The sequence below is a fragment of the Neodiprion pinetum genome, chromosome 7, assembly GCF_021155775.2.
Source record: "Neodiprion pinetum isolate iyNeoPine1 chromosome 7, iyNeoPine1.2, whole genome shotgun sequence".
NCBI classification, from domain to species: domain Eukaryota; kingdom Metazoa; phylum Arthropoda; class Insecta; order Hymenoptera; family Diprionidae; genus Neodiprion; species Neodiprion pinetum.
The window spans coordinates 5,549,642-5,564,765 of record NC_060238.1 but is presented as its reverse complement, the minus strand read 5'-3'; the positions used below and the strand labels follow the sequence as shown (position 1 = coordinate 5,564,765).

Below are 15,124 nucleotides of genomic sequence, written 5' to 3'. Positions count from 1 at the left end.
CTTTTATTTTGAAATATTGAGACTATGTAGTCAGTCATGCACAAGATATGCGATAAAAATCTCTTTCATCATCAAATATTCAACACAGTTGGTTAGGCGCAGATTTTATTACCACCAAATGGCATCTTCTGAATTTCAGGATCCTGATGAAAGAAATAATAGCGTCGATTTCTCAGCTAAACTTGAGACAAGGAAAAGACTTGATTTTGTAAACTTGACCGTACATAAAAAAAAAATGGTTAATTTATCATATATCGTAAGCAAATATGACTGACAAAAATTTTTGTTAATTCAAAGAAATAAAGTACCACTTGATAGGACAGTTTTTTTATAGAATCAAATAATATTCATTTATTGAACCAGGAAAACATTCATTTTTTCGCCGATTACGGGAAACGAAATTAAAATTCACCGAAAGGGCCGATTAATCGATTACCGGATAGGAAATACGAATGAAAATTTCGAATAATCGGTTGGTCTATTGATTGAAGAAAACAATTACCCAGAGCTTACGATTGATCAAGTAATAATAAAAACTTTAAATATAATCCGAACCTGTTCTCAGAATCAGATAAAAAAATCCACTAAAAATTTTCCAGGGATTTTGCATCAGTTCATCAGGCTTACCAGCCACCAACGCGTGGCGACAGTTACAGTTCCCACCTCTACGAGGCAGTTCAAACCCCGAAAACTCCGACTACAACGAAGATTCCAACCTCGGCATCGGTGAGATTCGCGGACCTCGAAGAGGGGGAGGAATCGACCTCTGATTACGCGAGCATCGAAGCCCGTAGTCCCGGTGATCCTCTGGGTGACGATGACTGGCCCAAAAAGTCATCGAAGCAAAAGATAATCCGTGAAGGACAGTTCGGATTCTGCAACCCGAATTATCTGGGCCTCGAAATGAACGTCGACGCGAAATACGCCAAGATGCTGAACAGTCCGCCTGACAGCGTCCTCGAGGATGGACCAGGCCGTTCGGCCTCCCAGACATTCGAGGAACTCCTTGAACTGCAGGAAATGAGACCTCGGGCTCCGCCGAAGAGCCTGCCCTTAGGATCACCCTCGAGACGAGCCCTCAGCGCCTCCAGAGCCGAGAGACAGAGGGCCAAAATGGCCGCCACAGAGACGAACACGCCAGGACCTGCACCGCTCTACGTCTTCTTGGTTGGCGGTAAGGAAAAGGGTCAGGTGACCGTATTCGCCAGGCCTGTTTCATTGTGGAAGTTGCAACTCGCCCCGCACATATTCTGAATCGTACTTATACATATAATTAGCTGTATTATTTATGGTATATAAGGCTCAAGTATCATCGCTGTCCAGTGCCAAGATTATGTATACTTATGTTTTTCCAAACGTAAGGCCACAGCAGCTGCAAACTCTCTTCGATCTTATGACTGAACGAGCTGGTGTTTTTTTTCCTTTTTTCTTTTTTTCAACAAACGAAGCGACTCAGTTTAACAGGTTTTGGGGTCAAATTCCTAAGGCCGAAATCATAAGGATATCATTTAAGGGTAAGGAAAAGATTCTAAGAAGATTAGAAAATCGAACGGTCATAACATAGAATTTTCAGAAACGCGACAAACTGTTTTATTGTATTTTACAATAAAGATTTTTTTAAAATGTAAAACAGTAAAGTTAAAATGTATAACAAATTGAAGTATAGAACCGTCAGAATTCTAACAATTTTATTTTATGGCTTGCTATATTCTCATGCATTCTGACGATTCCGCATTTTAACTTTCATACTTTCATACTTCTGACCTTTCTTCATTCTATGACGATTTGTATGAAACTGATTTTAGCCTCTTTGAAAATTCGATGTTGTGACCCGTCTATTTTCTGATCTTTCTACATTTCTACCCCCAGCCATCAATTGCATCCAAATTTCTCCAAATCCGAGTTTCATTTTGAGCGAAGGTACAAAAATCTGTGTGAACTTAATTCATTCCTTACATGTGGAACAGAGAGAAGATTTATATCAATTGAACCCGAAACAAAGTTGTGTTGGAGTGAAGCAGCAAGAAATTTGAAAATCACCGTCGAACATCAACACCAAAAGTATAATGAAATTCTTGATACGATATTCCCCAGTCAGCCAAATGATAATGGCTTTAAAAACACAATTATACCTAATTGAGATTAAAAAACTAATAACTTATCAAGTCAGAAAATACCGAACGATTGCTAACTTGACTCTGCAATTATTGCGGCGATTATTCGATGTATTAACTATATAACGTTAAACACAAATTAGTGCCACTTATCTTAAAATTTATAGCTCAAAGGCTTAGGGCATCGTCAAAGCACGAAGCAATACACTTATCTATGTATTACTCAAGTTCATGACAAAGATATGAAAATCATTTAAAAGGGACTGATATGCGCCAAATTATAAATACCTACGTTGGTACTGAAAGTAACCGATATACGTAAAGTATAAACGTGAAGCGAAAGATAGTAGGTCAATTACAATGTTCTGTAAAAATTGTCTCTAATACTGTTTGGAGGTGTTCAAAAGATTTCACGAAAATACCTCCTCTTAGGCTTTCTTCGAATGTTAATCGTAAATAAAAAATTCGAATCTCGGAAAACTGACGAAATAATAAATGCATTAATGAGATCATAGCGACACCAAAATATCTGAAGAACAGAATTTTTCATGAAAAAATTGCCTGTGGTAAGAAAAAATCGAATAACCGAAATATGTAATACCTTTTAGAAAAATATCAGAGTTGTTTAACAAATTAAAAAGAAATATTTTCAGCAAGATAGCAAATTATATTAGACAATGACGCAATGTTTTACATTCCAATTTTTTTTTCAAATACCGCGTAATTAATAAGATGAATGAGCTTACTTTGTAATAATAGGGGTAACTCAATCACAAATATAAACACAACATAGAAAGTACAGTTCATGGAATTATACAACTCCACTATTATCTTATACAGTTTAAATCTAGATGCAACTATTCTGTTATGTAGATTAAGCATACTATCAAATGCTAAAGTATTCGATTTACATAATGCAATAAAAGATATTGAAAAAGGATCTAAATCTCAACATCCGATCAAGAAATACATTAATTTCTACAATTGCATAGAACTTCTTTGGAGTTCAAAATTTAATTTGATTTTGAACCTGTAGCTGGAATTGAATTTAATGCACACGATCGGTATTCCATTGGATGAATTTGTTAGGATAAAAGTCATAAAACGACACTCTATTATTTTAAATTCAAAAAAAATTCAGAGATTTCAAAATTCAACCCCCAATTTGAAAGTTTCAAAAACGTCAACGAAAAATCAAAAATTAGCAAGTTATATTTTATTTTGACGCGAAAAAAGCTTGTTTTCAAAATGCATTCAAATCCAACTTTGGCATCGATTAGATTGAATCCGTAAATTATTAGAAATCGTAACGTGTGACTTTGGTGAAACCGTTTCAAAACTATCTCCTGGAAACGAATAAGGCTTCATTGAATACACTAGTACTAATTTTAATGAAATATACTAAAAAATTTCATAACAAAATACGGGAGTATTTTGGTCGTTCAGGATCTGTTGGATGTTGTAATATTATAGGCATAGTTGTTACATAGAAATAAATTGGTTAGATAATCGTAATATTTAGTCGAGAAGATGAATCGGTTAAATGGATGTCGAACCTATTTTTACAGTTTGACTGTAAACATTTTGTAGAACATCGCCTCTTAACAAAATTAGTTACTTGATCGAAAATACAATTGGACATACTTTCACAAAAATTTGATATCCACGTACTGAATCAAAATTATTCCTAAGCAACAGTGTCAGGAACAAATAACCATTGTCAAGAAAAATATGCGTGTTTCCATTTATTTTTACATGCGATAACTAGTGAAAATTGGAGTAAAGAACAGAAAAATACTACGAATCATCCAATTACGGTACAACAAACACATAACTTCAACCGATTATTTCCCGACTGTGAATCCATCGACTGTAATTGTGTACATGTATCTATATTACTGTAGTCAGTTAGCCTCCTAAGTTTTGTATAATTAGAGATTAGAACATTGCGATGTGAAGTCTCACGTTCTTGTAGAATTTTTACGCCTACGAAGGCCCACACATGTAATCCATCCATACGTAGAATTTGGCAAACGTAGCTTGTCACGTGCTGGACTTTGAGAGTCACTTCAATATAACACTCGTGATGTTACATATAATTTTATATTCTGAACGTAAGGTCACTTTTTATCTTACTTACACAGAATAGATGTAAATCTGCTACTTCAAATCACGATTTTTTTTTCTCCATAGTCTATTAAAAAATCGGGACTTGTGCAATATGAAGTGCAATATGAAAAAAATACGAAGGCTAAGTCTAGTTTAAGTTCGACGATTGATAATTCAAATGAATCTGATGAATTTTCAAACTGGTCCGTACTTTTGAGAGAAGTGGTTTACAACGTCCAGTCGCAGACTACACAAGCCTGAAAATCAATGTTTTCCATTTGTAGATGTAGACATTTCAATATCTCTATGTACAAAGAATATAGACTTTAATGTTTCGTATCCATGATAACATTTTGTCATATAAACCCCTAGATACGTGTATTTGGCGTCTCAGTGTCGTGACTGAAATATTGTGTTCCTCCCGCCAGATAATTGTGTATCCAAACCCCTTGTGCAGCTTAAGGTTTTCAGTTCACCCTCTTTTATCCCCCAGCTTGAATTAAAGCAGCCATGTAAAGTTTGTCAGTTAAAAATGTTCAACCAAATTTATCTTTCAAATTCGAAGTGAATCAAGTCAGCAGAAGTTATCATCGCACGAAAAAAAATACTGATGACTATTAAATTTCGAAGAAGTTAGTATCCATATGACTGACATCAATAGGAAATTACACGCGGTGACGTGTTACGGCACTGACATACTATTATTCAATCAACTTATTAAAATTTCTTATAATTATGTAAGATACGAGCCTAGTAAACTAAAAATTACGGAATGTATTGGTTAGACGTAATGTTATGTTCACTAGTCATTCCTGTATTATGGAACCCATTACAATTAAGTTTCGTAACAAGTACCCATGAAATCTTGAGTATTATAATTCCCATTCTAGTCTATTATAAATACATTCAGTATATTGGAATCCATGTTTTGGATTTTCATGTAATTATTGTATTGGAATATAGTATTATTATTCCTAGCAATTATAGTACACAATATATGATTCGATAAAAAAAAGTTCGAAATATTGGAAAAAATGTTACCTGATCATTTATTCTTACTCGTATGATAGTTGATGTTTTTACAATTATCACAGTTGACACATCAGTTGTCCACTCCAGGCACTGCCGAATACGTATTTACCGGTTATTCTTAGACAGTGCTTCTCAATAAGCTGAAACAGTTAATAATACTTAATGCAAGTACAGACTGATATAATAATACGCGTAAATACATATAACCGTGAGATCAATTAACGGAACACCGAACTAAACCGAACCCTGAACAGAGTACTCGTACCGCCTGTAAGCAGGCAACCCAAATGTCATTAATGAAATGACGTTTGTGCTGCCTGCTCACAGGCGGATAAAACTACTTAAACGTCGCGAAGCGGGTGTCGTCGAAACTAACGAATAACGGATACACCTTTAGCCTCTATGGATAAGCCTTCTCAGTTATACACGGATACTCGGACGGTTTGCATCGCCGTCGTCTCGCCGGCACTTGCCATCGTTACGTCGCCGCGTCGGTTAGAAAAATTTGTTTTTTACGCCGTGACGCGCACGCGTGCAACTCTGTGAATTATGTGACGACAGACGTCAGCCCCAGCAGCGAGTCGTCGAGCAGCTCGTAATACTTTGTGACGCCAACAGGAGTGACAGACGATGTAAGGTGAGCAATTTACCAATCTTAGTGAATTATTGCATCCGTTCTCTTTATAGTCGCGAGTAACTGGCCGCCGTTTACGATGACGGATTATCATATGAATGACGTTGAAATTTTCCCATCGCGTAGCTATCGCATTTGCACAATATAGTGGATCGAACGTAAATAACACGCCCGCCGCCCGTACGTTCGATTGTCTGTAAACAGTTCGATGTCCATCGCTTCTCATTTTTTTTTTTTTCTTCTTTATTCTTTTCATTTCTATACAACCGTGTATACAACGTTTCACTCGCGTTGTTCGGATTAAAAGTCTCAATGAGTTTGTTTAACCGTTCTAGTGGCGGTAGATCGTATCTTTTTGCAAAATGCCACACAGCATGACCGACTAGAAATTCTAACGCATCGTTAAATGCAGTTGACAGTTCGTATCATTAGGACGTTTTTACGTAGTCTTACGCAAACGTTTGTCCCAATTTATCGCTCAAACAATGAACGGTACGAAAATTTCATGGCATTTCAAGTATGTAATCATACACGAAAAAACGTCGAGTATACTATACTTACTCTTTACAATTCAGTGTTACTAAAGTAATTTCTAGGATTGTGTACAATCAATTTTGTCACCTATCCATACCAATTTATCCTTAATATGGCACATCATTTTCTTTTGAAACAATTTATCTACCGGCCACTATTATTTTATAGTATTTGATATTGGCAATGGTTTGAAAATTGAGCACAGTTTCAAAGTAAGCCCATTCTATTCCATGCTGCTATGTATCTTTGCAAAGTGTCGATGTATCTTTTTGGATTCACTGTCAGGTTTTGGGGCGGTAAAGATTGTTGTGTTTCGTTGAATCGATTCATATATGAGTTTTTTTCGCTTGCCGACAGAAAATGATCATTGTGAAAAACCACCGTTCCTTCGCTACATTACTTTTCGTATAGTTCCTATTCAGATAAAACCGCAGTAATTTCAAATGATAAAAATCGCAAGTTTTAATGGGCAAAATGTTGGCATTAAATTTGGGAACAATGTAATAGGTCTTATAAAATTTTTATGACGTTTAACTGAAAAAAGTTAAAAAGAAAACTCATAGTATGGAAACTTTGAAGCTTTTCTCAATCGAACTCTGTAAACTCTGCATTTATAATCTTTCACCCAGCGAAATATTGTTTTACATTTAATTAATATCGAGTGTTTTAAAATTTCAGATCAAAACTATCATACTTAGATGTCTAAGAGCATTTTTTCTCAATGTCAAGTTGTTAGTCGTTATCGACCTCGATTTGTATCACCTTTTTCACAGACATAACGCGAGATTCAAATCTGTTAGGCTATCGTAACATAAATATTTCAAAAAAGATTGTTTGTCCGAATTTGGGTAAATCGTAACAAAGCAGAAACTAATCATGTTTTGCAAACTCAGCCGCTTCGAAGTCACTCTAATGTTACAAAACAATTATTTTCTGTTCTATATTTTGTTATGTTTACGTCATCAACATCAATTTCATACAGCTTGTACCCAAATTTGTCAAAATACTACAAAGAACAAGTAAACGTACCAAAAGGTAGTCGTGCTCGTCGACGCAATACCATTTTTAACTTGAAAACGATTATCTCCAAAAGCATCAACATCTCATCCTTTGCTTAAGCAGTCAATTCATTGAAACGAATATCGCTGTGGCTGTTCAATCGACTCACAATTTGGATGGCGGTGAAAGCCAAAGCTAATTATGCGTCAAATATCTTTTTCTCAATTAAGGGTGCAACTGCAATCAAGGAAGTTACACTGTTGATGTAGCCACGTTGGCGTGGAGGGAAGAATATCAGGGGTGCAAGAGGGATTGGCAGAATAGGTAGACGCAGGCAGAGCGGTGGGGGCGGGGGAGGAGGACCCAGAGGTGGCATGACGCGACCTCCCAACAATGATAATCTCCTGACCTTCAAACTGGTAGTCGTCGGGGATGGAGGCGTTGGAAAAAGTGCCCTCACGATACAGTTCTTTCAAAAACTCTTCGTCACCGATTACGACCCGACGATAGAAGACAGCTACATTCAACACACGGAGGTGGACAAGCAATGGTGCATTCTAGATGGTAAATCACTATCATTCACATTTCTAATCTCGATTATTGACGACAATAAATTGTTCAATTTTTTCTGATCTTGTTTTCATAAGTAACAATTTTCTAGACACCGTCGCTAAACGATGTAAATCATTTTTCCTCAGTGATATGTTTTTGTAATGCTCGCGATACATGAGAAACAGCTGAACCAATTTACTGCAAACTTGGAGACGCTATACTTAGATAGTTTATTCTCTTTTTCATGACGATCCCACTTTTCTTCAATACAATTTTTTCTAGTTATTCCGCAATATGTGGCATATTTTTGACGTAAAGTTAAAACGCAACTTCAAATGATCACGATTTTGTTGAACAAAACCAAAATAAAAAAAAAAACGGATTGTGGCAATGAGGATAAAATATCCTAAAATACCGTTTCCAAATTTAATATAAAACGGTTAAACTGTTATTAAAATATTGTGAGCTCTGAAAAACATGTCGCTAAGCAAAGTGGTGTACATTATTGTCAATAACAATGCTTTCGATTACTTCATTTTTTAGAAAAAAAAAAAAAATACATCAACAAAGCACGATCTACATATCTTTTAATACAATAAACCGCATTCGAATTGAATAATTGGACGTCCGATTGTAAATCTCTAAGATTCAATGACTTCCAGTCATCTATCGGCATACACCCCCCTTAACTTGCGTTTGTAAATTTTTTTCACAGTACTCGACACCGCTGGGCAGGAGGAGTTTAGCGCCATGAGAGAACAATATATGCGCAAAGGAGATGGTTTCCTGCTGGTATATTCCGTCACAGACAAACAATCGTATGAGAATGTCGTCAACTTTTATACGCAGATTCTGAGAGTCAAAGACCGTGATGTTTATCCAATGCTGCTCGTTGCTAATAAAGTTGATCTTGTACATCTGAGAAAAGTGACCGAGGAACAAGGCAGGGAATTGGCACATAGATTGGGGATTCCGTATATTGAAACTTCAGCCAAGGACCCTCCGCTCAATGTAGATGCCGCATTCCATGAGGTAATACCGCAATTACAATTACTATTACTACTATTATTTATTCCATTACTGAATCAATAAGTAAAGAAAGCGTCGTGCTGCTCAAGCACAATATCGGCTTAATTTCGAGACGAACTGAACTGAAAAGTATTTTGGACTACATGTTGTGTGCGTTAATTATACATTGACATTGCGTTAAGTTTCTACATCTAGTAAAAGGAGATGACTTTCTCATATTCTTTTACTTTTGTTAACGATACAAGAATTTCCATACTAGTTTGGCAAATTCTCAGATAGCGACCCCCGCTACTGAATTAATTTTCAGTATTTTTGATACGTTAATGTGGAAAGGAATCGATTGGAACTCAAAACTATTAGCCATAAGTGCAATCGTATCCTTTGAACTTTCTATGTCCCTGAAGGCTGTTATTTGAATCTATACTCTCCGTTAGATGAAAATGTTCCCTGAAAAATGAATTCAGCATGAATTTTTTCCCTCTACTTCAAAGGTGAAAGTATCTGTTCGTTCAACGATACAATAATATATGAAAATAACTTCTTAGGTAGTCCGTATAATCAGGAACCAGCCACCTGCAGAGTTGGAGAAAAATCGACGGAAACGAAGGCGATCAGGAAAGTGTAATCTTCTCTAAACTCGAAACAGTTGGAAAGATAGTAGGAAATGGAATTTTCTAACAATGTTTAAACGTAAAGTTTCATCATCTGAAACTGGGGATTTGATACAGATATAATTAGTATTATTCTACGACAAAAACCTCATGTCACCGATGATTATTATTTTGTCCGCACTGAATTGTTTAAAAAATTTGTTTGATTGTTAGAAAAAAACATTTTTTATCTTCCACGTAGAGTTTCTCGATATGGTCTCATCAAATCTCGTCATCTCACTCATTATCAAGAAATAGTTTTAAAATTATATTTGAAGAAGTATTTACTGGTATTATGGAGTTAGAAATAGTGTGAAACCACTCGAACGTCCGATGGCTTTTCGTCTTTCGACTGCCAATTCAAAACGGATGTTTCAATCAACACATGTACACATCAATTTTTTACCATCAACGAAATATGGAATTGATTATTTTGTATTCCGTAAATTTGTAATGTATTGGGAAGCTGATTCATACCCAAAACTAAAAATCTTCGTCATCAAATGACTGTAATGATTTTTACATTTTTTTTTTTAATTATGCGTGCTAGAATTGCTGGCTTTGCAAGCTAGGAAATTTTATTTTATTCTTTTTAATGTCGTTCTAACTCAATCTTTTCAATTCATTACTCTTTCCACATTATTTGATTTGGAGGAGGGTGTAAAAAATCCAGCTATTTAGTAACTCGAATCGTTTTTTTTTTTGTTTTTTTTTTTTCTTAAATACGCACGATTGCTGTTGTCGAATATGTAATTAAACTTGCTAGAAACCTGGACAATATATTCGATTTCGAGTTCCCCTATCAAACAACAAACTACTCCAAATAAAAGTTTTGCAAAGTCGGTGCAAGTCTAAGATGTTGTATACCGAATGATCTGGATAATTAGAATGAAACGAACTTAGGTATTGAATAGCGTCAACTTTATAAATGCGTGTATGATTTTGTGCACGATTGAATTTTATATTACGCATATTAGCAATTTAGTTGTGACGTATATATTGTATAGGCATATACGTAACTTTGTATCTTCTCCTAGGTTTTTTAGAATTATTTATTACCTTACTTATACTTATAGTTATTTATCGTTATTTTATTATAAATCTTGTGATCTTGAGCTTCAATAGGCGAAGCGTGTTGGGCGTCAGTTGACTAATGATTGTTATTCTGAATCAAGAATAATATATTAACACATAAGACAATATTGTCTTTCATATATTTGCATCTTGGCATGCAAATGAGGGTCTGATTAACCAAAGTACGATTGTTTTTTCGTTTCGTCAATACCTTTCCAAAGTTTTGAATATGTAGTAAGTCTAAGGATTCGTGACCAAAGTCAAAATTATCAAGGGTGAATCGTAGGCAATCTTTTTTGCTCCCTTTCGCGTTTCTCCAGAAATTCTCTCTTAGATAAAAGTATTTAATTTGAAACAAGGCTGGCATTCGTAATTTAATTTCAGCACTTGGTAGCTACCGGTCAGTATTTTTCACGCAGAACAAAGCGATTGAAAAACTAACTGAAATATGATTTCACAGTTAACTAAAGCCTAGCAGTTGAAAATTTATCTCGTAAAACTCACCCGTACACAAAATTTGTACATGTTGTGTTTGTGTTACGTAAAAAAAACGAATCGCTTATGATTTATGCTGACGTACCCTTGAATCTTTCCCTGTATCGTATTCTAGGATATAATAGAAGTTATCCACCAATTTATTAAAATTATAGATACGTTTGTTGATGTAAAAAGAGGAAGAAAAAAGGAAATGTATTTTACTAGAAGCTAAAATCCGTCAGACCCTTTTAAACTGTAAGAGGAGAAAAAACAAAAAATATATGCCATGGCCTACATTAGTGTTTAACTGTGAAATATATACTATAAATACATTATATAATATATCGTAATGTAATGTATGTGCATATGTAAAAGCTGTGGCACGTACACCGCGAGCAATTGCAGGCAAGAGCACTGAGAGTCGTAGAATTGGCATCGTAAGATTAATACACTAATAGCAGATATTTGATTGCGGTTGGAAAAAAAAATTTCCGCGTCATTATCCACCAGCGTCTGCGTTTTGAACGATGCCCTTGCCTTGGGTGCAATTAATATTGTGTATTGACGTGGAACGTGTATGAATATGTTGATTTCTTGTATAAAAGTACAAAAGAGTATGTTTGACTAGTATTTCAGATATTTTATCATTTTTCGGTCCAAAAAGATGTACGAATGAATGTAATAAGAATCCAATTATATTTCATTTACAGTATTATTGTGCTTAGCAGAAAAAAAGTTAAATTCGCCATACTTTCGAACAACTCAGCCATTTAATACGTGTACGACACCGATATAATCAAATTTCATGGGAACTTGAACCCAGCTGATTAGAATAATCTAGGCAGAATTTCAACCTGCTTCTTCCTGGTAAACTTTAATCTTCCGTTCTGACTGAATAGTGTAAAAATACAAAGCACAAGCCTCAGAGTCTCATTATTTTAGAAGAGGAATTACAGAATTTATGCAAATGGTTTTTTTAAACCTAATAATGTCTATTAATTATGAGGTTATTCATCTTTTTTCATAGCAGCGAAAATACGAATTATTGTTCGTATCTAAATTTACAATTTGTTTATTTCACTATATTACACAGAAACAAAGATTTTGTAGCTTCATAAATAACAGCAGAAACATAACATCAATCAATGGTTTCTTTGGGCACAATATTGATCTTCCTATGCTGCATATTATATTTCTCTTAAACTAGCGTCGTATATATTTTGTTTATTAATTGTTATATTAACTACTGATTGTTGTTGGAAATATTATTAGAAGCTTGTTAATTGTGCGACAATAAGACTATTCTGACTGGAAAGTGATTGTTGAATGTTTCGTTGCATGCAGCTTGTACAAAACAAATTGTGCAACATATATTTCTTTGCCTTGCGATACAAATGAAAAAAAAATATTGGCTCAAATATTTCTGTTCAGTTTGATTTAAACAATGCTACTTCTGGATAGATGATTTGAAAATTTGCAAAGTAAAACAAGAGTAACGTCGATTTCTATTTGGCTGTATCCATATAGTCGGAGCAAAAATGTTAATCTTAAAGTCTAAAGTTTCTTTCATAACAATTACGTCAAAGGTCGAATCAATAAATATTATTTTGAGTCAATAAAGAAGTAAAAAAATGCGTCCTGTTGATATTTCATAATTGAAAATCGCACAGTGGCGAAATGCATTATCTGGCCGACATTCAAGTCGTTAATGAAAAACCAAAAAAAAAAAAAATGCTTGTTCTGAAAAGGGCAAGATTACTGCATGCACAAAACAAATGCCAGTATACATATAACTGTCATAGAAAACTTACAAATTATAATCTTGAAACATATTTGCCTTGTACAAATAATATTTTGAATAAGAGTATGCGAAGTGAAATTTCTGACAACTCACACTCAAAGAGCATAATTTTTTGAGTTGATAATTTTGACAATATATGCAATGATGGATTAAACAATTCTAAGACCCTATCTGTTGAGAATATTTAAAACGTACTTAACTATACTACCAAACTTTGATCGAAAGGTTGTCAGATATTTGAAATTGCCAATATAATATTCGCAAAACAAACGATAATTAATTGCAAACAAGAAAAGGTATGCTGCTTGAATTTTAATGGACAATACAGATGTTATTATTGGCAGAATGTATACTGAATCAAGTTTGCAACAACGACACGTATATGAATATATGTATATTTTTAATCAAGCCGTGTGATTCGCAATGGATGTAAGGAATGTAGTATAACTATATGTACGAATATGTATTAAGTGGTGCCTCTCTTTTGAAAACGAAAAAAAGAATACGAGAAAACAACGTTATTTTTAAATTCGTGGACGAGAAACTGGCAAAGACCTGACTAACGAATATAATAATATTCAGAATATGCCATAAAAAAAATTAAGGTGCCATAGCTAAAATTATGTACACCGTTGAACCGTCTAAATTTTTCCTGATTTTCAACAATATAATATGTTTATAGAACCTATAAAATTCTGATAGCGAAGCGCAGTATGAAAATTTCTATCCAAAGGTTTCGTATTTTTCTTTCGCATACATACTACATTTCTCAAGTTTTCTTTACAACCCAACGTTTCTAAGACTATACATGTATGTCTATTTAATGACGGATACTCCATAAGACTCATTTACCAACGAAAAAAAAAAACAAAAAACGAAGAGGAAATAACTTGAACTTTGATGTAATATCGAGCCATAGCCCTATCGATGAGTGTAGGGACGTTTCTGAATGAAATTGTAACACGTTTATGTAATGAATGCAAATTGCCATAACTTAAACTCTGCTAATACAATTAAAATGAATGCACTCAATATTAGAGGCACCAACATCTAACCGGCTAAACTATAGTTGGCCAATGTCTGATATATTTCACAAAGTACTATGATATTACCTATCTATAAATGTACGTACGGTTAATGTAATATCTGTAAAAAAAAAAAAAAAAAAAAAAAAATCGGTACTCGAAAGATTGAATCGACATCTGCCATTTTTTAAATTTAAAAAAAAAAAAAAGAAAAAAAACTATTAAAGTATAATTTTTATATATCCTGAAAATAAAATCGAAAAAAAAAAAAACTACACCGTTTCTGTTCGGATATGATACACATTACTAAAGTAATGCTTTCTTCGATGTAAATGAAGATATCATATCGATGAATAATATATCATTTCATAATTAAAATGACGCAAAAAAAAATAAAAAATAAAAAAATAAACCATATAAGCCTTCAACAGCTGTGAAAGCCTATAGAGAAAGATGAAGAATAACAAATGATAAAACAATAATAGCTGTTCCTTATCCGTTCCATTGGAGTGTACAACAGTTGTTCAGAGCTGTAGGTTGTGGTTGGAGGGAGGAGAAAAAAACAAAAAAAAAAACTAATTTTAAGCACTGTACGAAAATTATCTTTAAAGAAAAACAGTCAATCTGTTGTGATACCAGTTATAAAACATAGTCAAATTTTTATTCGATAGTTTCAATTCAAATTTGTATCACTGCTTCAATGACTATTGTAAATTTCAACGCAGTGTTTCATGATCATATTAAATATATAATTAAGTTTTAAATCGCCATTATTACAGCAAGCATATTATATATCTTGCGTATCAATTAACTATTTACGGTCTAGAGCAGTGATATAAATAAATAACGAGTAGCTTTTCACACGTATGATATGTACACTTATATTCATAGCTGTGACAATGTTTATTTTCCAGTATTTTAAAGAAGCTAACATGTAAAGCGTTGACAAAGTTCCGTACAAAAGTATAATGAATTAATAATAGTAAAAAAAAAAGAAAAAAAAAATGAAAAAATGAAAAAATTAAATAAGGCATGAACACATTCAGTGAAATACGCACACAACATAATGAACTATATAAACGTCGTATAAAACG

The 15,124-nt window shown here is 34.0% G+C and overlaps 2 protein-coding genes across 8 annotated transcripts in view; both read left to right on the top strand.

Annotated features, from left to right (window-relative positions):
• Window positions 1–5,217, top strand: part of LOC124223097 (uncharacterized) — a 47,204-nt gene extending 41,987 nt beyond the window's left edge. For all 7 annotated transcript variants that reach the window (XM_046634778.2, XM_046634779.2, XM_046634776.2 and 4 more), the window contains one exon: window positions 600–5,217. In XM_046634778.2, coding sequence (XP_046490734.1) covers window positions 600–1,254 — 655 coding nt within the window. In that variant the 3' untranslated portion in view covers window positions 1,255–5,217. The remainder of the gene's footprint in view (window positions 1–599) is intronic.
• A 476-nt stretch (window positions 5,218–5,693) lies between these two features.
• On the top strand, window positions 5,694–14,646 carry LOC124223104 (ras-related protein M-Ras). The gene is made up of 4 exons (XM_046634799.2): window positions 5,694–5,892; window positions 7,653–7,986; window positions 8,690–9,006; window positions 9,549–14,646. Exons 2-4 carry the CDS (start codon window positions 7,797–7,799, stop codon window positions 9,636–9,638), a joined length of 597 nt encoding a protein of 198 aa, XP_046490755.1. The 5' UTR covers window positions 5,694–5,892; window positions 7,653–7,796; the 3' UTR covers window positions 9,639–14,646.
• The last annotated feature ends 478 nt before the right edge of the window (window positions 14,647–15,124 follow it).

Coding starts and splice junctions, on each gene's coding strand:
- LOC124223104 (XM_046634799.2), top strand. CDS start 7,797: ATGACGCGACCTCCCAACAATGATAATCTCCTGACCTTCAAACTGGTA. Junction 7,987..8,689: donor GCAATGGTGCATTCTAGATG/GTAAATCACTAT, acceptor TTTTTTTCACAG/TACTCGACACCGCTGGGCAG. Junction 9,007..9,548: donor TAGATGCCGCATTCCATGAG/GTAATACCGCAA, acceptor ATAACTTCTTAG/GTAGTCCGTATAATCAGGAA.